At 40.4% G+C, this 24,293-nt stretch overlaps 1 protein-coding gene across 4 annotated transcripts in view; it reads left to right on the top strand.

Annotated features, from left to right (window-relative positions):
* Positions 1-24,293, top strand: part of rcl1 (RNA terminal phosphate cyclase-like 1) — a 48,380-nt gene that overhangs the window by 7,471 nt on the left and 16,616 nt on the right. For 2 of the 4 annotated variants that reach the window (XM_073048337.1, XM_073048338.1), the window contains exons 2-5: positions 14,579-14,650; positions 18,992-19,167; positions 21,696-21,770; positions 23,504-23,628. In XM_073048337.1, coding sequence (XP_072904438.1) covers positions 14,605-14,650; positions 18,992-19,167; positions 21,696-21,770; positions 23,504-23,628 — 422 coding nt within the window. In that variant the 5' untranslated portion in view covers positions 14,579-14,604. Of the gene's footprint in view, positions 1-21; positions 810-8,586; positions 8,760-14,578; positions 14,651-18,991; positions 19,168-21,695; positions 21,771-23,503; positions 23,629-24,293 lie in introns of those variants that run through there. The other 2 variants (XM_073048335.1, XM_073048336.1) reach the window with 2 other exon arrangements.

Raw genomic sequence — 24,293 nt, 5'->3', positions numbered from 1 at the left:
ACCCAGAGAACAGGAACGCGAGTAGGCTGTTCAAGGCTGATTCGATTGTGCCTTCAACTCTATTCCTCCACCTCCTTGCTTATCAGGGATCTATCTGCCTTGCCTTAAAATATTAGAGCACTCACGTTTACCATAATAACGTGCTTCGAGAGGCTGTTGATGCTAAGGATTAAGGGGACCCACTCCATTTTGCCTGCTGCTGTGACGGGTCTGCAGTGGATGCAATCTCTCTGGCTCTCCATTCTGCTTTGCAGCACATAGACAACAGCAAAATATGCATTGCGCTGCTGTTTACGGATTACAACTCGTCGTTCAATACCATCATCCCTCAGTATTAGTAACCAAGCTTCTAAACGCGGTGCAATTGGATCTTCAATTTCCTTATCGGGAGACTACAGTCAGTACATATCGGTGATAGGGACACCTCGGGAATGCGTGTTTAGCCCACTCTTCTGCTCCCTCTACACTAATGACTGCGTGGCCAGGCACAGCTCAAATGTCATCTATGAATTCGCAGATGGCATGACGGTTGTTGATCAAATCTCAAGTTGCGACTGGTTGAGTGGTATCAGAAGAACAACCTCGCGCTCAATATCAGCGAGAAGAGGGATTGATTGTGGACTTTGGCAAGGGAATGTCGGGAGAACACAAACCAGTCCTCACTGAGGGGTCAACAGTGGAAAGGCTAAGCAGCTTCATGTTCCTGGGTGTCAGTATCTCCCAAGATCTATCCTGTGACCAACACATGGATGCAATCAGAAAGGAAGTATACCAGCAGCTCTACTTCACTGGGAGTTTGAGGAGATTTGGTATGTCACCAAAGATACTTGGAAATTTCTATAGATGTACGGTGAAGAGCATTTTACCTGGTTGTATCACAGGTTTCATTGCAGAATTGCAAGATGCTGCAAGGTGTTGTATATACAGCCAGCTCCATCATAGGCACAACTGTCTCCACCATTGAGGACATCTTCAAGAGATGTTCTTTCATGAAGGCAGCAGCATTAAGATCCTTCGCCATCCAGGACATGCCCTCTTCTTGTTATTACAATCAGGGAGGAGATACAGGAGCACAAAGACCCACACTCAACAATTCCAAAATAGATTCTTTCCTCCACAATCATATTTCTGAATGGTCCTTGAACATGACCTCATTATTCCTATTTTTGCACTAGTTGTTTTGAGATTTATAGTAAATCTTTGTGCTGTACTACTTATGCAAAACAACACATTTCACGTCATGTAGACAGTGATAATGAATCAGGTTATGATTTACATCGCCCTTTGAGAAAGTGTGTTGCAAAGACGCACAATCTTAAGGGAAAATATTTCACCACTTCATCTTGAAAGGGGAACAGCTTGCTTTAAGCTACTGAGCCTTGGTTCTAAATTTACTCCAGACATTTTCACTAGGAACAATGCTCACTTTGTTATCTGTTAAAGTATGCCCTCCCGAAGCAGTGCTGGGAGTGTGTAGTCCTGGAGAGAAGTAATCTGGGAAAAGTGTAATCCCGGAGGGTAAGCTATTAATTGTTACTTAATTGTTAGAAAAATATAGATATATTAAAAAACGATTTTAATTTTTGTAAATTGGAGACAGTCTGTTTTATGGAGACCTGTAAAAAGAACTAAACTGCTCATATGACCTCATTGCCAGTGTACTGAGGTCATAGATCTCTTTACCCTTTTCTCCTCAGAGAAAATAATCAATGTTTAACCAAACTGATCTCAAAATAACAATAGAAAGTGTAAAAGCACATACCCTTCCATTATGTTGGTGGCTGTCGATTAGCATCAATGGCAGATATGTGACTTACGTGACCAGAGCTGTTTGAGTATTGCATCGAGTTTCTGGAGATTGTTGACTTTCATAGAACCTCTGGGGTCATGCTTCAGAACAGTTCCCAATCGTAGGTGATTCTTTCCAATAAGGTTAGAAGTTGCTTCCTTGCATTCATGATACGATGTCTGCAGTAACAAGTTATGAAGTTGCCTCTTGAACCCACCGCATTCAGGCCCTTGACGTTCCATACTTGGTGAACTTAAATATGCCAAAGAAATTTAAAGAAAGGTAAATAGTTCCTGCAGAATAGTATTAACGATTTGTAATGAAGGACTGAGCTTGCTCTGCTGTGCTTTGTGAATGTTAGTGTATTTCAAATAGTGTCACTGAATTAAGAGGCTTAATGTCATTGTCGGCTTTGTGCTGCCTAAATAAATCAGGGCAGCAGAAAATCCAAAGTAGAAATTAGTGACTGTTCTAAGAAATCTTTCTAAATCTGTTCTAAGAAATTATTTTTTAAGCACAAGATCTAGAGATTCAGGATGCAAATCTAAATAGTAATTTTGTTATGCCTGCGTTTTGTGGTCTGATAAGCTGTATATTTTAGAATCAGAGGATGAGAGAAGCAATTGCTGAAAAGTTTTAGCACAGTTTGCTGAGGTCAGCTGGTGTTTCTTTTTGTGTGTGTGTGTGTGTGTGAGAGAGACCACACACACACACACACACACACACACACACACACACACACACACACACACACACACACACACACACACACACACACACACACACACACACACACACACACACACACACACACACACAGTTTTGAGGAATGAAAACTCAACTCTACCTGATTGTTAGAATGGATCATTCCTTGCTCAGGGGCAGCACCACAATGGGATATGGCTATCATTGACACAAGATTCTGCTAATGCTGTAGATCTGGAGTGGCACACACAGGGTTCTGCAGTTGCTCAGCAGGTAGGGCAGTGTTGAAGGAGAGGAATAAAGAGTCAACATTCAACCGTTATGAAGTGTCCTCCCTTGAAACATGGACTGTTTATCTTTTGTATATATGCTGCCTAAATGTCTGTTGTGATGCGTCTAGTGTGGCAGTGTCATGATAATGTTGTGATTGTGCTTGTCGTTATCACTTTCAGCTTCCACCTTTGGCTAGCTGTCTTGTAAAAAGGAAAGCTAAGTCTCTCCCTGCTGGTGCATAGCCTGTCCAATGCCAAGCCTCGTGTAGTACCTCCTCGCTGGCAGCACATGGAAACTGAACTCCTTTTGGACTCGGGCTGAACTACAGAGAATGTGGAGGAGGTCTGGCTCCTGCACACGGAGCATACAGACCCACCAGTGTGTGGGCACACCCTGGTGCTCATGAACCAGACCCCAGCTATGGGTAAATAGCTCCACTGCCTTCTGGGCAGCCTCAGAGTGGAGCCCCCAAGGTGGGTGGGGTGTCTCAGAACATCTTTCCGGCAGCTCCTGCAGCCAAGCTGGTGCCAAATATATTGAACATAGAAACTACAGCACCTTACAGGCCCTTCAGCCCACAATGTTGTGCCGACCATGTAACCTACTCTAGAAATTGCCCAGAATTTCCCTAGCGCATAGCCTTCTATTTTTCTAAGCTCCATTTCACTGTCTAAGAGAATCTTAGAAGACCCTATTGCATCCACTTCCACCACCGCCACCGGCAGTGCATTCCACGCACTTACCACTCTCTGTGTGAAAAACTTACCCCTGACATCCCCTCTGTACCTATTACCAAACACCTTAAAACTATGCCCTCTCATGCTAGCCATTTCAGCTCTGGGAAAAAGCCTCTGGCTATCCACGCAATCAATGCCCCTCATCATCTTATACACCCTGTCATCCTCCGTCTCTCCAAGAAGAAAAGGCCAAGTTCACTCAACCTATTCTCATAAGCCATACTCTCCAATCCAAGCAATATCATCGTAAATTTCCCCTGCACTCTCTCTATAGTATCCGCATCCTTCCTGTAGTGAGCTGACCAGAACTGGACACATTACTCAAAGTGGAGTCTGACCAAGGTTTTATATAACTGTAACATTACCTCACAGCTCTTGTACTCAATCCCACAGCTGATGTACTGCTTTAAATGATTTCCTTTGGACTACACTGGTGAGGCCAAGTGGGGGATCTCGACGACTGGGCATCTCAGGATCTCCATACCTTCCACCCAGGCTTGTGATGATAATGATTATCACCCATTGTCCTTCGAGACAGATGAATGCCAACTAATCGTATGCTGCCAGACCTGCTGAGTTCCTGCAGCATTTTGTATGCACCAAGCAAATATCACCGTTTTTAATGTATTCTTTAAGCTCCAGTATAATTTTAGGCCAATGAAGACAATGACAATCTTCAATTGCACAAATATTTAAATACCATTTTCTTTGCACAAATTTCAGGGCTTTTTATTACCATTGTAAGCCTTGTTTCCTCTGGATATTTTCCTTCTAGATCTTCCAGCATCAGAGTCCCTAACCTCACATCTCCACACGTGGACCCATTGCTTCAACTGAGCATTTGTCCCACAGACATATATCTTTTTTGCTTGATATTATTCTCTTCGCCTTGTTCAAATTCTTCCATCTTCCAGCTGTCACATCCACCATTGTGACAGTTTTTTAGTTTCCTGATTCTTATGGGTTCATTTTCAGCATGGATATCCCTTTAAACCTATATTCCACACTAGAGTCATCTGATGGCCCCTTGTTTTGCTAAACAGAGGCCCACCAAGTACTCCCTGCCTCCAGCCTTTTCCCAGCTGAATTCATTCTCATATAAAACATATTTTTTGTCTCCACCCACTTTGTTCAATTGAAAGATTTATTTCTTTCTAACCTTATCAGCTCTGGAGAACTCCCATCCACTGCCACCAGACTCACAGTTCCCTTATCCTGCACTGCTTGTTTCTACCTCCTACCCAAGATCCACAAAACTAACGGTCTGCAGACCAATTGTCTCTGCCTATTCCTGCCCCACTGAACTCATGTCCACATACCTTGTTGACTCCATTCTATCCCACTTGGTTTAGTCCCTTCCCACCTACATGCTGTTTACCATTTACATTGATGATTTGGAAGAGGGGACTGAGTGTAGCATAGCAAAATTTGCTGAATGACACTAAACTGAGTGGAAAAGCAAATAGTACAGAGGATGTGGAGAGTCTGCAGAGGGATATAGATAGGTTAAGTGAGTGGGCCAAGGTCTGGCAGATGGAATACAACGTTGGTAAATGCGAGCTCATCCACTTTGGAAGGAATGATAGAAGAGCTGATGATTATTTAAATGGTGAAAGATTGCAGCATGCTGTTGTGCAAGGGACTTGGGAGTGCTTGTTCATGAATCACAAAAAGTTGGCTTGCAGGTACAACAGGTTATTAAGAAGGCAAATGGAATGTTGGCCTTTATTGCTAGAGGGATTGAATTCAAGAGCAGGGAGGTCATGCTGCAACTATACAGGGTACTGGTGAGGCCGCACCTGGAGCACTTTGTGCAGTTCTGGCCTCTATACTTGAGGAAGGATGTACTGACTTTGGAGGCAGTGCAGAGGTGGTTCACCAGGTTGATTCCAGATATGAAGGGTTTAACCTATGAGAAGAGATTGAGTCACCTGGAATTCAGAAGAATGAGAGGGGATCTTATAGAAACATACACCATTTTGAAAGGGATAGATAAGATAGAAGTAGGAAAGTTGTTTCCATTAGTAGGTGAAACTAGAACTAGGGGACATTACCTCAAGATTCAGGGGAGAAGATTTAGGAAGGAGATGAGGAGAAACTGTTTTTCCCAGAGAGTGGTGAATCTGTGGAATTTTCTGCCCAGGGAAGCAGTTGAGGCTTCTTCACTAAATATATTTAAGATACAGTTAGATAGATTTTTACATAGTAGGGGAATTAAGGGTTATGGGGAAAAGGCATGTAGATGGAGCTGAGTTTACGGACAGATCAGCCATAATCTTATTGAATGGGGGGCAGGCTTGATGGGCCGGATGGCCTACTCCTGCTCCTATTTCTTATGTTCTTATGTACATCCGTGACACTTCACATGCTCTTGATCTCTTCAACAACTTGCAATTCCCTGGCTCTGACTGCCTCATTTTCACCGTGAATATCTAGTCCCAATACACTTATTCTCGATACACATGAAGAAAACCTTAAGTTCTTTCTCAACAAAACATACGACCAGTTCCACTCCACCACCACTTTCCTCCTTCTGGTAGAGCTGGTCCTCACTTTCAAAATCCTGCCGAAGGGTTTTGGCCCAAAACGTCGACTGTACTTTTTTCCATAGATGCGGCCTGGCCTGCTGAGTTCCTCCAGCATTTTGTGTGTGTTTCTCACTTTCAAATATTTCTCTTCCAGCTCCTCCCATTTTGCACAAACTCGGGGATAGCCATGGGCACTTACATGGGCCCCAGATATGCCTGCCTTTTCATTGGTTATGTAGAACAGTTCATGTTCCAAGCTTTCCCTGGTAATGCTCCCTAACTCTTTCTGCACTACATTGACAACTACATGGGTGCTTCATGCACCCATGCTGAGTTCGTCAATTTAATCAACTTTGTCTCTAACTTTGCCCTGCCCTTAAATTCACTTGGTCCTTTTCTGACACCCTCCTCCCCTTTCTCAATCTCTCTGTCTCCCACTCTGGAAACTAGCTGTCTACTGGCATCTTTTATAAACCTACTGAATCCCAGAGCTCTCTTGGCAACACACACAAAATGCTGGAGGAACTCAGCAGGCCAGGCTATCTTGACTGTACCTCTTCCCATGCTGTCTCCTGTAAAATGCTATTCCCTTTTCTCAGTTCCCAGGATGAGGCTTTCCTTTTCAGGACATCAGGGACATCCTCCTTCTTGAAAGAATGGGGTTTCCATTCCTACGCCATTGATGCTACCCTCACCTACATCTCCTCCATTTCGTGGACATCCGCAGTCACCCTATCTTCCCACCCCCTTAATGGGGATAGAGCTCTTCCCTCACCTACCACTCCATGAGCTTCCACAAAAAAACACATAATTCTCTACAGCATCTACAATCTTATGGGATCCTGTCACCAAACACATTGTTACTCCTTCCCCCCTCACTCTCCACTTTTTGCAGGGATCACTCCCTGATTCTCTTGTCCACTCGTTCCTCCCCACTAATCTCTTCCCTGGCACATATCCCTGCAAGTGACAGAATTACTGCACCTGCCCATTCACCTTGTCCCTCACCTCTATTCAGGGCCCCAAACAGTCCTTTGAGGTGAGGCAACACTTCACCTGCAAATTTGTTGGGTTCATCTGTTGTATCTGGCATTCCCAATGTGGCCTTCTCTATATTAGTGAGAGCCGACATAAATTGTGGGGTGGGGGGGGGGAGGGGAGGGGAGGGGCACTTTGTCAAGCACCTCTGCTCCATCCACCAAAAGTGGAATTTCCTATTTTAATTCCTTTCCCCATTCCCGTTCCAACATTTTGGTCTACCAGCCTCTGTCTAGGTAGCCTCTGACCTGATAACATGAATAGATTACTTCTTTCAGTAAAGTTTCCCCTCCCCCTTACCTCTCTTTCCATTCCCCACTCTGGCCTCTTATTTCCTCCCCTCTCCTGCCTGTCACCTCCCCCTGTGCCTCTCCTTCTCCCCTTCCTCCCATGGCCCACTCTCCTCTTCTATTAGATTCCTTCTTCTCCAGCCCTTTACCTTTCCCACCCACCTGGCTTCGCCTTTTATCTTCTAGCTAGTCCTTCCTATTCTGGCATTTTCCCCCTTCCTTTCCAGTCCTGAAGAAGTGTCTTGACCCAAAAACATTGACTGTTTCTTCATTTCCATTGGTGCTGCCTGATCTGCTGAGTTCCTCCAGCATTTCATGTGTTGCTCTGGATTTCCATCATCTGCAGAATCCCTTGTGTTTGAGATGTAATTATGTCCCTGTGTGGGCCTGTCTCATTGTATGATATGTGGAATAGTTTCTTCCACATATAATTTTTTCAGTCCTCCTCAGGCACCTTCCCTGGCATGTTATTAATTTGCATTGCTGTTGTTTCTGCTATAGAAGTTTTTTTTCTCATTTCTACAATTCTACACAACTTTGACTTTTAATATCACCGACATATGTAGTTTCATGACATACGTCAGTGATATTAAACTTGATTTTGATTCTGATTCTTTTACTAAATCATTCAGGGACATCATCCCTTTAATGACTATGCTAACAGTAGCTCAATGGATGGATTAATGACCAATATCTATCACAGACCAGATCTACCCAATAATTGCCTAAGCAGCTTCCTATGTTCCATCTGTGGCACTCCATGATCACATGTTCCATTGTCTCTGGGACCTTTACAAAAATCACACCACCCACTCCCATGCTTCCCAACAGGTGTCAAAGTGGAGTGCAAACCTCAATCTCGCCAACCACTCATCTTCCTTCCCATTCCTTCTCAAAAGGCGCCTCTCCTGAACCGATGGAAACAAATTGTAATACCACCTCTCTGTCCTACTCCTATCCCACATTTTCCAGTCCCAGATAGCCTAATACAAGATTTGGCTTCATGCTTTCCTATATTGTCTATAATCTCTACCTCCGATTTAGTAAGTGCCTGCTTTGCCATATCGCCTGCCCTTTCATTACCCAATACACCTGCATGTACAGGTACTCAACAAAACTGGGCGGTGTTCCAAACCAATGGGCGTGATCTAATTTAGATGGGCGGAGTTACCGACCAATTGGGGTGATCTGAGTCAGAAAGAGCGGAGCTGCAGCCCGGTAGGCGGGGCTTGATCCGGATGCACCACGTGCGCGGCCTGCAAGATGGCGGGCAGCAGCCGGACGCTGCGCTGGGAAGGAGCCCGGTTCTTGAGGCTGCGACTCACGCTTGCCACCCTGAGCGGCCGCTCGGTGCGTATCGCCGCAATCCGGAGCCAAGAGATGGAACCTGGCCTGCGTGGTGAGTGTGCGCGGCGTGGCCAGGGAGCGCGGTGGGTGAGCGGCCGGGCTGCTGTGAGGGATAGCGGTACGTCAGTTGCCGCACCGTGTTGTTCACCCAGCTATGCTCGGTGAAGCCGCAGCGTGTTGTGACCACCGACTGTCCGGGTTTACTGTGGTTCCATAGCGAGGAGATGCTTCATTTGTTTCTGTTTCTCTCCACCCCCTTGTATTGCTTGTGAGCTGGGGTAACCTGAATGATTAGGCAATGATTTTTGATGGACTAGGTGTGAATGTAAGAGTTGAAATTAATATACTTGCAGCTGGTGTGATATTTGTGGATAGTTCATATAGAATGATATTTGGTAAAGCAATGTAAGTCTTTGTACGATCTGATATAAAACTTTAGTAAGACCACAGCTGGAATATTGTGTTCAGTTCTGATCAACGCACTAGAAAAAGGAGGTGAGTGCACTGGAGAAAGGTGCAGAGGATGTTCACGAGAATGTTGTCTGAATTGGAATAACGCAGCTATGAAGAGAGACTTGGTTTGTTTTTTTCCTTGGGATTTCAGGACCTGATAAAAGTACAAATTACCGGTATGCGACATAGGTAGGATAGATAAAAACACAAAATGCTGGCAGAACTCAGCAGGCCAGACAGCATGTATGGGAGGAGGTAGTGACGACGTTTCTGGCCGAAACCCTTCATCAGGAGGATAGACGGGTGTAAACATTTTCCCATAGTAGATGTACTTATAATCAAAACAATAGGTTTAAGCTGACAAGCAGGTAAGAGGGAATATGAGGAACGGTTTATTCACCAGAGGGTGTTTGGACTCTACTGTGTGAGAGGGTGATGGAAGTTGGTACTCTCACAACATTTAAGTACTTGTGTGAACACTTAAATCAGTTAACACGGGCCATTCAGTTCATTGTCAGCTCCTTTAATCTACAGTTTGATTATTTGCTCTCTTAGCCCAGTTATTTATTTGGTTTCTTTTACTAGACCTTTCCAGATTGTAACAGTCTACTGTGTTAAAGACAGTGTCATTTCTTCTGTTTATGCCAATTAATAAATCTGTATTCTCTGTTTGCTGTCACTGTAAACGCTTTAAGTGCATATGTTCTTGTGTGGGTTCACTACCTCTTGGTGAAGAAATATTTTCCCAGCTCAGTCCTGGCTGGGCCTTTATTTTGTGATTACAGCTGCTTGTTCTAGACCCTTCAGCAAAGGGAAACAAATTTGAGTTTATTGTCATACAGCTATACACATGTATACAGCTAAATGAAACATTGTTTTTTTGGGGCCAAGATGCACAACACAGTACATGTATTCACACACGGCACACATAGTTACGTTACAGCACATAGAGTCGTAAAATAACATTAACATGTCCCTGAGTAGCATGGTGTGCAGAGATGCCGAAACAATTACCTGCCGGTATTTCTACTCCAAGTATAGGCAGAGACTGAAGACTTCAGCACCAGTACTGAGGCCGAGAAGGTATGGACAAGTGAGGCACAGGACTGCTTTGAATTGGTGGACTGGACTGTGCTCAGGGAGTCATTTTCAAGTCTGGATGAATATGCCACAGTTGTCATTGACTTCATTACACCCTGTATGGATGAGTGTGGGCCTACAAAAACTTACCTTACGTACCCAAACCAAAAGCTGTGAATGAACCAGGAGGTTCTTAGTGAACAGACTAGATCTGTGGCATATAAGTCTGGCAATGTAGCTCTGTATAAGAAAACCACATATGACTTGTGGAGGGCTATTTCAAGAGCCAAGGAACAATTCCAGGAGAAGTTAGAGGCAACAATGGATGCACGTCAACTCTGGCAGACCATTTCTTCCTACAAGTACTTCCTATTTCCAATATCATGAATGGCAGCAGTGCTTCACTATCAGACAAGCTCAACCTCTTTTATACTTGCTTTGAAAGGGAAAATAAAACCACAGCTATGAGGATCCCTGCAGCATCCGATGACCCCGTGATCTCTGTCTCGGAGGCTGATGTCAGGCTGTCTTTCAAGGGGGTGAACCCATGCAAGGTGGTAGGGCCTAATGGAGCACCTGATAAGGCAGTGAAAACTTGTGCCAACCAACTGGCGGGGGTATTCCTGGTAAAGAGATTAGAAGTGGAGAGACTGTGAAATTTCAAGTTCCTGCGTTTCAATATCTGAGGACCTAACCTGGTCGCCACATATTGATGCAGCTGTAAAGAAGGCAAGACAGCGGCTATGTTTCATTAGAAGCTTGAGAAAATTTGGTTTGTCAACTAAAACACTCAAAAACTTCTACAAATGCACCATGGAGAGCATTCTGACTGGCTGCATCACCATCTGGTATGGGGGGGGGGGGGGTGGCAAGGCTTCTGCATAAAGTCAAAATTATTTGCAGAAAGTTGTAAAATTAGTCAACTCCATGGGTACTTACTTGCCTCTGTAGTGTCCAAGACGTCTTCAAGAAGCAGTGCCTCAGGAAGGTGGCGTCTATCATTAAGGATCCCCACCACCCAGGACTTGCTCTTTTCACACTGTTACCAGTGGGAATGAGGTATAGAAGTCTGAACGCAGACACTCTGATTCAGAAATAGTTCCTTTCCCTCTGCCATCCGATTCCTAAATGGACATTGAACCCATGAACGCTACCTCATTACTTGCTTATTTCTGTTTTTGTACTACTAATTTAACTTAACTATTGAACATATTTATCATGTATTCATTATACTGCTGCTGTAAAGTTAACCAATTTCACGACATATGTTGGTAATATTAAATCTGATTTTGATTATTTACCTTGTCAAGACTTGTCAGAAGCTTTTATATTCCAGTTAAATCACCTCACGTTCTTCAGAACTCAAGAGAGTGGAAGCTAAGTCTGTTTAATCTGCCCTTGTAGGACAGTTGTTATATCCTAGCCATGATCTAATAAACTTTTGTTGCAGTTCCCATATCACATGCAATAACGAGGTGGCCTACAGGGAAGATGTCATCTCTCTGACACAGTGGTGTCAAGAAAACAACCACTCCCTCAATGTCGCAAAAACAAAGGAGCTGGTTGTGGATTACAGGAGGAATGGAGATGGGCTAACTCCTATTGACATCAGTGGATCTGGGGTTGAGAGGGTGAACAGCTTCAAGTTCCTCGGCACCCACACGTGGTCTGTACACACCAGCTGTGTCGTGAAAAAGCTACAACAACACCTCTTTCACCTCAGACGGTTGAGAAAGTTTGGCATGGGCCTCCAAATCCTAAGAACTTTCTACAGGGATACAATTGATCCTGACTGGCTGCATCACTGTCTGGTATGGGAACTGTACCTCCCTTAATCGCAGGATTCTTGCCCAGAGTGGTGCGGACAGCCCAGTGTATCTGTAATTGTGAACTTCCCATGATTGGGGACATTTACAAAGATAGGTGTGAATAAAGGGCCTGAAGGATCATTGGGGACCTGTGTCACCCCAACCACAATCTATTGCAGCTGCTACCATCCGAAAAATGGTACTGTAGCATAAAAGCCAGGACCAACAGGCTCTGGGACAGCTTCTTCGACCAGGCTATCAGACTGATTAACTCACTCTGATATGAATGTATTTGTATGTTACATTGACTGTTCTATTTCTTATAAATTATTATAAATTACTACGAATGCACATTTAGACAGAGACATAATGTAAAGCTTTTTACTCATGTATGTGAAGGATGTAAGAAATAAAGTCAATTCAATCCTTCCTTGAGATAGGGAAATATACCAGTACACAGTATTTCAGCTATGGCATCACTATGGTCCTATTCAATTTCAGCATGATGGCTTTGCTCATTTGCTCAAGATTTTATAATAAAGCCCAAAATATCATTTGCTTTCCTGTCTGTATATTAACTTCAGATTTTTCAGAGGCCGCTGAATCTCTGCAATTATGTTCCTCAGTTTTATAATGACACTTCATAATTTGAGATTCTATAAAAGAGCTTTGTTGTTTGTTGTCCTGAGGACAACTGATCTTTTTATTGTGCTGTTTATATATTAGTGTGTTTCCAGAGATCTGTGCTTAAATTCTAGAAATGAATTCACTGCTTGTGATTGTCGTAAGCATACTTACACATGGTGTAAATGCCATGAAACTAGTTTTTATTTACAGCTGCAGCACAGCACATTGCAAACATAATTAACATAAATTTAAAAGGTGTAAATGATAAATAAAAATGAGCGGTGCAAGATGAGACCTATAATATAAATGGAAACCCAGCTAATTACATATCTCAAAGTTTAGCAGTTATGGTAGAGGGGAAAAACACATTCAAATAGTGCTGTATGAATTTTCAAACAGTGAAGTATTTTTTTTGAAGTGCAGCCAGTGTTTATAAGGAAGCCACTGACAAATGGTGATAGTTGATGTTTCAGCAGTGGCTTCGTGGTAACGCTCTTATCAGCTTCCAAGGATTCTGAATTCATTGTTTTCCAGAGATGGACATACAACCCATGTTGATTGTTTGGTATAGTAAGTATCATGAGGGTGCCATCTTTTGAATGAGTTGTTAAACCAACAGTTCTCTGCTCCATAGGATGCCACTTGCACTACTTCATGAAAAGATAGCAGTGTGCTTCTCTCAGCTGTATTTATCCATTAGGTAACACTGTCATCTGTTTGTTGATAGCTATGTACAGAATTGAGTGAAGTTTTTCTTAAAAGGATAACTGCTCTGTCAATTGGATAAAATGGTTAATATGTTGCACCACAGAAATAATATGTCCATAGCATATTTGATATCTATTGATCTTGGTCATTACCTAAATTGTTTTATAAAGTGCTTCATGATTTGGAGATGCTTCTAAATTTCCAATGCATGCAATGCAATCTGATATTAACATGTCCTTCAGGATTGGGAGCTTCCTGCTGCTGATATTTTGTACAATGTTTCCAGGATGGATTTGGTTTGCAGACATTTTTATGGAAGGAATCATTGGTATTGCACAATACAAAATTGAAATCCAATAAGTTAACTTGTATTTTCAGGCTATAGCATATTTTTACCAAAACAAAAACACAGATGTCACTTGAATTTAAAATTTTTGAAATGACTTGTTGAGAACCTTTGCTATTCTGCCAAGAATTTTCTGCACTTGTTGCACAACTGAAGTTGAATACTGAATCCACATTGGATCCTTGTTTCTGGGGCATTTGAATTCTTAGGATCGTGCCAATCTAAATGTACAGTTAAAGATGGTTCATAGTGGAGAATTGGTATGTTCTGATGAAGATTGTGGAGCTAAAATACAAATGCTCTCTCTCCTCAAAGGTGCTGCCTAATATGTCAAGCATTTCCAACTTTTTTTATATTTCCAGCATATTAAACAATTTACTTTGGCTTTAATGATTGTGAGGTGCTGTTACAAATAGTGGTGTCTCTTTATTTGTGAAGACTGGAAGTAGAAATTTTTATTGGCCAAAGGAATTGATTTGGGTTTATTGTTGTCCCATACTGAGGTACAATGAAAAGCTTTTTGTATGTGTGCCATCCTCACAGGTCATTCCATACATACGGACATCAAAGTAATGATTCTCAGAAATGAGTACCGGTAAGTTATAATGAGTGGTTCTGCTGAAGAGTTGCTCCCTTGACCTGTCAAAACCTCACTGACAACCAGAGGCTTATGCAAGAGTTTAAACAGGCATGATGGCATGCATTATGTGTACTGGGAACACTTTATGTAAACTCTACAACAGGAACACCATCTTTTGTATATAGCGCACTGAAGCAATTTTGGCAATATACACAAAATAAATCTACTCTCATATCCAGATGTCTTTGTGACTTTCATTGTATTTTCAGATTTCGAAGCAAGCTTTATTCGGTTAATGGACAAAGTAACAAATGGCTCCAGAATTGAAATAAATGAAACCGGTAAGTTCTTAACAAATTTGAATGGACTTCAGCCTGAGCCTGAGCTATTCTCTGAATGTGAGATTCTTGCTCACATTTGTTTTTGTTGTGCACACTATAGTTTATCAAAATCAGTAAAGCTTATTTGTATGAAATAGTGTAAAATGTATTTGGGAGTGTAGGTGTACACCTTGTTCTTCGCTCAGTTAGCTACAGTGATACTTTTTTTGTTTAAGAATAGCTCTTTAAATACAAGTCGTAATTCAGTTTGGATTTTGGTTATTTACTCATGGTTCATCACTGTCTTTAGTTTGGGCTCTGAGATGGAACTAATGCATCAGCCAAAGCTCACAGGACTTGAACTTAGGACTTTGGCTGATGCATTAATGCTAAGATAATGTAGACCTTTGGCCATGCCATCAGGCAGCTGTCTACCTGTTTCTCTGTATATGGTAGATCTTTTGTTCTTTCTTTCTTTTTAAATCTTTTTATTAATTTTCAAACATAACATAGAAAAAAAACAAATACAGAGAGCTTGCGAGTACATAATTAATAAGGCTGGAATACAAATGTAAACAGTTGATAACACAGATATAATAACCTCCCAAACTCGTACTGTATTTGCCTAAAAAAAATCCCCCCAAAAAACTAACAGCAACAGATCATTTGTGTTGTTTGATTGCCCACCTCTCATTCTAGTTAAATAGGTAATGATGAGTTGCCTTGAACTGCTGCAGTCTGTCTCACACAGTATCTTTGTGCAGGTGGTGATGTTCCCATCTGCCTGTGTCTTTGGACATAGATGTTATGGGCTTGGGAGGTTTTGCATTTGAGGATGGTGCCCGATACAACTACGGTGTGTTATTGGCATATGGAAGATTGCAGATGTGATATCGTGGGCTGTTTTGGCCTGGATGGTGCCAGGCCTCAGATGTTGGGGTTGGATTAATTAGGGCAAGTGGAAAGTAGATTAAAGATGAAAAAGATTAGTTTTATTTGTCACATGTACATAGAAACAGTGAGAAGTGTTGTTTTGAGTCTAAGATGTGCTGTGGACAGTCCACAACTGTCGGCAAGCTTCCTGCGCCAACATAGCATGCCCAAAACTTCCTAACCCTAACTTGTATGTCTTTGGAGTGTGGGAGGAAATTGCAGCACCCAGAAGAAACCCACACATTCATAGGGAGATCATACAAACTCCATACAGGCAGTGTTGGGAATTGAAATCCCAACTTAGAGTTGGCACTAAACATGGGATCTGCTCCTGAATTGTGGCTTATAGACATTGGAAAGGCTTTGGGGCCATCTGTTCTTGTGCCAAGATATTTGGCTGGTCTAAGCTTCCAGTCAGCAGTGACTCCAGGATATTGGTAGTGAGGGCAAACCTGCTAAGTGATCAACAAACTATTACGCAGAAACACCTTGATTTCTTATATTGTGCAGTGATTTGTAATGTATTTACCCAAATGCAATAAACATTGTTACAAGGAAGGGAGGAAAAGAATAGTTGACAATTGAGATTGAAACTCTGCCATCAGTCCTGATTTGAGATCTTTGAGTTATGTCATAGGATACATTTTGAAATGTGGGGATTTCTCCTTTCTGCATAAAGATTTAAGCAAAAATAACATTTGGTTTAATTGAATTAAGTCAAAGAAATAGCTAGGCCTATGCTAGTCAGTTGACAAAGCTGCCAACATTTCTAAACTGAAATTTGGAAATGCCATGAAGCACAGTGAAAGAATTTAAATCTCAATCTTTGTTGTAATTAAGTGTATTGGGCACGTATCTTTAAATTTGAGGTAAACGGGAATATATATCATAAATCAAGAGGGTTATATTTTTAAAAGAAAGGAATCCACCAGGAAAGGTAAACACAAGGAGATCTACAGATGCTGGAAATTCAAACAACACACACAAAATGCTGGTGGAACGCAGCAGGCCAGGCAGCACCTATAGGAAGAAGTACAGTCGACGTTTTGGGCCGAGACCCCAGGTGTTCCACCAGTTTTTTTGTGTGTGCCACCAGAAAAGGTGTTTATTTTTCAACTTATTCCTTTATACTCTTCAGAGTCTTTGCAATATTTCTTTGTTTTCAACCATTATGTTTCATGCTGCCATTTTTACCATTTATCCACCTCTTCTTCTCGAGGGTCATTCTTCTACTTCTATGTGTTTTCTTGTTTGGTTACTTTATTAAACGTCTATAATTTGTAGTACTGTGAGATGGAATTTTAATTTTTGCTTTACCTTTCGAGCTACAAACCCCATTTCCAGAAAAGTTGGGATATTTTCCAAAATGCAATAAAACAAAAATCTGTGATATGTTAATTCACGTGAACCCTTAATTAACTGACAAAAGTACAAAGAAAAGATTTTCAATAGTTTTACTGACCAACTTAATTGTATTTTGTAAATATACACAAATTTAGAATTTGATGGCTGCAACACACTGAACAAAAGTTGGGACAGAGTTAAAATAGGATTGAAAGACTCAGCATCAGTGATGGTATGGGGATGCATCAGTGCCCACGGCATGGGTGAGTTGCATGCATGTGAAGGTACCATTGACTCTGAGGCATATATTAGGATTATACAGAGACATATGTTGCCATCAAGGCGATGTCTCTTCCTGGGACGTCCATGCTTATTTCAGCAGGACAATGCCAGACCACATTCTGCACGGCCTACAACAGCGTGGCTTTGTAGACACAGAGTGCGTGTGCTTGACTGGCCTGCTGCCAGTCCAGATCTATCTCCTATTGAAAATGTATGGCACATCATGAAGAGGAGAATCAGACAACGGAGACCACGGACTGTTGAGCAGCTGAAGTCTTGTATCAAGCAAGAATGGACAAAATTTCCAATTGCAAATCTACTACTATTAGTATCCTCAATTCCAAAACGATTAAAAGGAAAGGTGATGTAACACTATGGTAAACATGCCTCTGTCCCAACTTTTGTTGAGTGTGTTGCAGCCATCAAATTCTAAATTTGTGTATATTTACAAAATACAATTAAGTTGGTCAGTAAAACTATTGAAAATCTTTTCTTTGTACTTTTGTCAGTTAAATAAAGGTTCACGTGAATTAACATATCACAGATTTTTGTTTTTATTGCATTTTGGAAAATATCCCAACTTTTCTGGAAATGGGGTTTGTAGTTACTGAAGTTCACAGCACAAGTTATCAGTACTTTGGCTCCAAATGATAACTTACCAACCTGATTTGATAACTAATTTTGATCTCTTGGGTAAATTAGTTTATTTTTGTCACATGTACAGAGGTAGTGAGAAACTGTTTTGTATGTCCACCATAGAGCAATACATTTCATTACAATGTATTGAGGTAGTTCAAGGGAAAACAATAACAGAATGCAGAATAAAGTGTTACAGTTGAAGTAAAAGCACTGTAAGGCCATTATGAAGAATGCTGTGAGGTTAAAAATCCATCTTACTGAGCTGCGAACCATTCAGTAGTCCTGGCAGTGGGAAAGAAGCTGTCCTTGAGGCTGGTGTGTCATATGGGAATGGGTCTAAAGTGCATTTTTTTTTGTAGGCTGGAGGATAGAAGGTGGACAGCTTTGTTCTGCCCCGCTCCATTTATTACAGTTGATCTGGGAGCACTTAATATTGATGTTCATTGCCACAAGTGAAAAAGAGACCTTGTTTCCCAAATGCCAGTCTCCCTCAACTTCATAAAATAAAATAGCAACAAGTTTCCTGAGCTGGGATGTTTGTCCAATCTGATATCAGCCGAGTCATGGAGCTGCAAGATGAATTTGAGCCTTCTCACCATTTGCCTGACTTTTAGTAGGTGTTGCTGGGGAGGCTGTGCAGTTACTTATCTCTAGCCAGTATTTAATCTTCTATTTTGTGATCCTTTGGGCATCAAATGCACTACTTCATTGCATCCACCAGCTTTTCTAGTTTACTCTTAATCCACCATTTTGCCTGTCATCCTAAACCATTGGATTAATTATAGCTGATAAAGTGTTCAACGTTTTTCCCACTGTCTGGCTAAACTGGGACTTGCCAAAAGTGCTCTTAAGATTTTTCTCCTTTCCTTTTCCTTGCAAACATGGTTAGGCTTGTTTGATGGTTTTTCTTGACAGTGTGGCTCTGTTTGGAATCTATCTACTTTGACAGAGTAATGCATGAAGGTGCTCACGTAGAACATGGATTAAAAAGAAACAAAGTAATTTTGATGGGTCTCAAACCTGAGGTTACTGTTTCTCTTTCTGTAGATGTTACCTGAATTGTTAAGTTTTTTTCAGTGTTTTCACTTTTTATCTCACATTGAGCATTCTTCGGTAAATCCTTGATGATCTCCTCATTTTGAGAGGTTACGTTGCTTCTTTCAGGCACTACACTGTATTACCAACCGGGTCTTCTGCACGGTGGGACAGTTGAACATGATTGCCATCCACAGCGTTCCATTGGTTATTACCTAGAAGCCTTGCTCTGCCTAGCTCCATTTTGTAAGAGACCATTAAAAGCCATCTTGAAAGGTGTCACCAATGACCAAACGGATCCTTCAGTAAGTTAAAATTTTAAGATAAATATTAATTATTATTTGACTTATTCATTATAATAGTGTGAACTACTTCCCACTATAAAAATTTGGCTAATGTTGATATGTTTTTCCAGTTCTATTTGCAAGACCGGGTGTTACTATGTATCCTTAGTTGCCCTGAGGTGGTTAGTTTTGGATCTTGTATTTGGATAACTTGTTAGCCTACTTCAGAGTCAGGTGTGGACTATGAGATCAATTAATAGCCAGAATAACTAAGGTAGCCTTCAATGAGGGAATTAATAAATCATTTGGATTTTCTATTGCTGTTAGTTTGCAGACACTCTTATTGTTGCTGACTATATATATTGTGTAAGGCATTCAAATTCTAACATTGCCATATTATTAAAATTTGTACTCCAATTTTTTTTTGGGGGGGGGGTTTATTTGCCTAGTAACTATCCATTACACTATATGCCTCAGTTTGATGAAGGCATCTGGTTCTTTTGGCTTGGGGCCTACCTACTCTTTTGCCACAATGAAGATGTCACCCAGTTACAATCTATAATTTCAAGACCTGACATGTTCCTTGTTCTACCACTGCTATTAAATCTTGGTTGAACAAGTGAGAAGTACATGTGAGCAGCACCAGATATGCCTAAAATAATGAGATGTAAGCTCAAAGCCTGCACAGCATACAAATGACATAGCTAAATAATCTACTTAACCAATGGATCATGTTACAGTTCTGCTGCCGTACCATATCTAGCCATGAATGGTGAGGAACAATTGGCTTTAAAAAATGGGCTGCTACAAGCAGCTCCATTGATTTAAATTCATTCCTAACCTCAGGAGTGAATCTATCATTTAAATGTTATCTCTGTGACTACACTGATTTCCTTCAGGTACTCCAGTTTCTTTCTACGTCACAAAGATGTGCTAAGAGGGTAAATTTGCTACTTTAATTTACCCCTAGTTTAGATCATGAATAGGAAACTTGAGATTTAATGAACACATGACAAAGAATTAGTTACAAGGAAATAGGATTGGTGATTGCAGTAGGTTCAAGCACAAATGGCGAATACAACTCTGATAATCCAACATCCTTGGGGTTTGGTGTTAGACTCGCAGAATGGTTTGAACAATTGGGTGTTCCTCCTATTACCCAACACATGTTTATCTTTGTAGACTTCCCAAAGCAAGCTGACTTTGAAGAAATTTTTCTTTCCAGCATCTGCAGAATGTTGCTGCTCTTAACATAATGACAGTACTTAACTGAACATGGAATTGAGCTGCAGTAATATGTATCAAAGGGAAAAATATCAAAGTAGAATTTGTCATATTCACAATTACACTTATGCACAGTTGCAATGAAAATCTTACTTGCATCATAAACAACATACACAAGAAAAATTAATGTAAATTACACATTTTTGTTTACAAGAAAGAGCAAAATTAAAACAAAAAGAAATGAAGTCCATTTTAGAGTAAAGTGATCAAAGTGGTCATAGTGTTGTTAAGTGTAGTAATTAGGATTTTCCAGTTGGTTCAAGGACTGAATGGTTAGATCCAGCATTTGGAATTACGTCTTACAGAATTTAAGATTATTATAGCCATCAGGAGTCAATCACCCCAGCAGGAGACAGCAGTGCCTTTGGCAATAGCATCAAAGTTGCACACCTTCCTGCCTTGGAAATATATTGCTGGGCTTTCCTTGATTTTGTTGGCTGTAATTCCTGGTACTTCGGCAGAAGAACTGCTGTGCAGTTTAAAGCAGCAGCACACAGCAACCTTCTCAGTGATTAAAAAAATACTGTATTTATCTGTGACTCGCAGATTGTGAAAATCAGTGTTTAAAATATCTCTGGCTTTCTGTATAACTCATGACCCAAGAACCCTGTATTTCCCACTCTGACCTCTTGTGGATATCCTTCATTGCTCCATGGTCAGGCATGCCTTAGCTGTCCAGACTTCCTTCTCCATCTCTCTCCCTTCAGTGGCAATTAAAATCCCTTTCTTTGACTAAACATTTGTCACCTGTTCTAAACGTGTTTTGAACATGTTTCATTGACAGTTTTTAACAGATAACATTTTTGTGCACTGCCAGCTGTATATTTCAACACATAGGACATGCATTTTAAATCTTTGCCTTAATAACTCTGTTTTTGGTTCATTAATTTTTATGCTGGAGGAGTAAGGTTAAAAAAAATGCACGAGTTGGTTACTTCTCAAAATTGAACAAAATTAAAGAGTATTTGAAGCAGTGTATATATAAATTTTCTTATATCAGGGAAGATACAAGTTCTTTGCTCTTATGCTGGATGCAATGGTCAAAAGAATTACCTTCTGATCGTTTTCAAATTGAATTTGGCTTTTTCTTTTGTTTTAGCTACCTTTGTTAAATTCAACTAGCAATGGTAAAAGTTGAGAACTTTTTTGTATATGTATGTATATCATTTGAAATTCTGAGTGCAAAATGTCCTACGTGAGCCATCACTATGTAGGAATATAGATCAGTTTTAATAATAATTTTAGTACAATTTTTTTTTGGTCAGGTGGACACTCTAAAAGCTACAGCACTGCCACTAATGAAGAGATTTGGTATAGATGGTGAAGGTTTTGAGCTGAAGGTAAGAAATGCTTCCTGATAGTGTTCCTTTTAAAGTGGTGGTTACTGTTTAATTTTTGATAATCCATGATAGATTTGAGCAACAGTTATTAAAATTGAGATTTTTTTTCTCAAAGCAGAAAATAAATGCTGTTAATTCTGAGTACTAATTTTATGCAGCTTTAACCCATAGAAATGTATAAGAGTACCTTTTATTTATACTTATAAAGGATTTAAACTAAAGATAGATTAAAATTGAATCCATTGGATTAGATGTACTCTGAGAATTTGTGGGAAATTCTGCGTTGATATTTCTATGCCTACACTGTTCTTGAAAGTGCTTGGACAAAGAACATAATAATTCTTCTATTTTGAATAGAAATCGCTGCTTTGTCTCGTGATTAACTTAATGGGACAGTGCCATGTTTTTGGAGCATTTTGCATTTGATGAATAAGTCCCTTGATAGGATGGTGCACTTAAATTTGAATACATTATTACAATTTTATTCACAAATGCAAAAAATCAAGGGGAAAAAATCACAGTAGAATTTACTTAAGAATTATCTACAGACCCAATATATGTTGCTTTATGATCTATGGAAGTTTATGTAAGTGTACTTCATATTTGAAGTTGTCTTTATGTTCCTCTCCAGAGTTGTCTCCTTTTATAAACAGTTACCGGTTATAGATACAGTGGATTCCATTTAATTAGGAATAGTACATTTTGGCCCAATTAAGCGGCCACCCTGATTAGTCAGAGTTTCATAGAAATAATTAAAAAGAATTTTTAAAAAAAGGCATACTACTGTTCAACCAAGTAACAAATTAAGTATTTAAATGAAATACAGAACAAATTGGAACACTACAAATGCTACTTACAGTATTATAAAACTGTGTTAGTTCCTAATAGCTATCGATGGAGGAATACATCCAATGTAAGCAGCTTTTTGTTTTGATTAACAAAATCAATCAAAAGATAGTTAATTTTGTTAAATGAGGAAAAATCAGTGCAGACACCTTGTGCTGATAATGGACTGTCTTCATCCAATACTTTCAGTGATTGCATCCTCCAAATACTCATTTTCATTGGAATATTGAAGATGATAGATACCTTCGAATTCATAGTTCCTAACTTGCTGAAGCAAAATTGTTTTATTTTCTCTCCCAGCTATTTCTGGTATCGCCAAGCCTGGATGATTGAAACTGCAGTGAGCAAAACGGTTCTGAGTTGTCCTACTGCTTATTTCTTGCCAACTTTCTGTGACAAAAATCACTGCTTTTTTGCAGACACATGCAATTGACACTATTTCAAAACTTCGTTCTAAGCATGACGTAGTGTATGATGGCCAAAATAAGTGCACATGACTGATGTTGTATAGAAACTGTTCAGCAACAGTCTCCTTTCCAAATTTAGTGGCATAGTATCCCAATTAAATCTGAGCTACTTTCTTGATTAGTTTCTCTTCTATAAGAATTGTCCCAAATAAGTGGCTTCCAATAGATTCTGGCTAATTGTGCCAATGTATATATAAAATCATATTATTTTCCTTGATTTCCCCACCCACAAAAACCAGATTTGGGCTCATCTTAATAGCAGCCTAAATGGATAATCAGAATGATTTTGCTGACGCGCAGAAAGTTCATTTGGTATTATTTTCAAATGTAACTTACAATCCTCTTAATTGTCAAGAGAGTTATGTGGTTAACTGATTTGGCTGTAAATTTATTAAATCTTGCTTTTGCTTGTTTGAACAGGTAGTCCGGAGAGGAATGCCTCCTGGTGGAGGAGGTGAGATATTCTTCTCATGCCCAGTGCGACGATTTTTAAAGCCCATTCAGTTAACAGACCCTGGTAAAATTAAACGGATCAGAGGTGTGGCGTATCCTTTCATGAAGACCCTACTCAAAACTTGACTTTTGTCTTTCTCCGGGGCCAATGCTTTAGATGGAGAGGAAGTAGAGCCGAACTTGAATTTACAGATACATGCTTTAATATTTGCATAGATTATTTCAGTTTCTCAGGACTTTTCAAAGTGCTTCCTAGCCACTGAGGTAAATTGTAATCATTGTTTTAATGTTGTGTGATGCAGTCAATTTGCAGAAAGCTAAGGTTGCCTGAACTACAATGAGGCAATAATTAATCACTTGTGATAATCTTGATGGGTATGATTGATACACTGGGAGATTCTGCATGTTAATGGAACCTTTCAGGTCATCTGAGAGGGTAGATGGGCACAATTTAACAGTAAGTTCAGGAAGACATTTTCCTTGCTCCCAAGTGCAATTTTTCTTATGAATCTCCAAAGGACCAACATCATTTTAGCTGATATTTTCATTTTCACAAATTACGAATTTTTGTAAATCTATGTGGTCTTTGTATCTGTTGTTTTTCACCAGGCCTCACTCGTGTTCTTAACCTTTCCAATCAATGTTTTACCCTCCTTTTGTGAATTTCTGAACTTTCCTGTAAGTTTGGCTTCTTTAAATGTTAGCCTTTGCATGCCATACCTTTTATTGCAGGATGGAAAAGTACAGCATATCATTA

Source organism: Hemitrygon akajei, chromosome 6, assembly GCF_048418815.1.
Source record: "Hemitrygon akajei chromosome 6, sHemAka1.3, whole genome shotgun sequence".
Taxonomy (NCBI): Eukaryota; Metazoa; Chordata; class Chondrichthyes; order Myliobatiformes; family Dasyatidae; genus Hemitrygon; species Hemitrygon akajei.
Note: the sequence above shows the minus strand (reverse complement) of the source record. Positions and strands in the feature narration are given on the sequence as shown.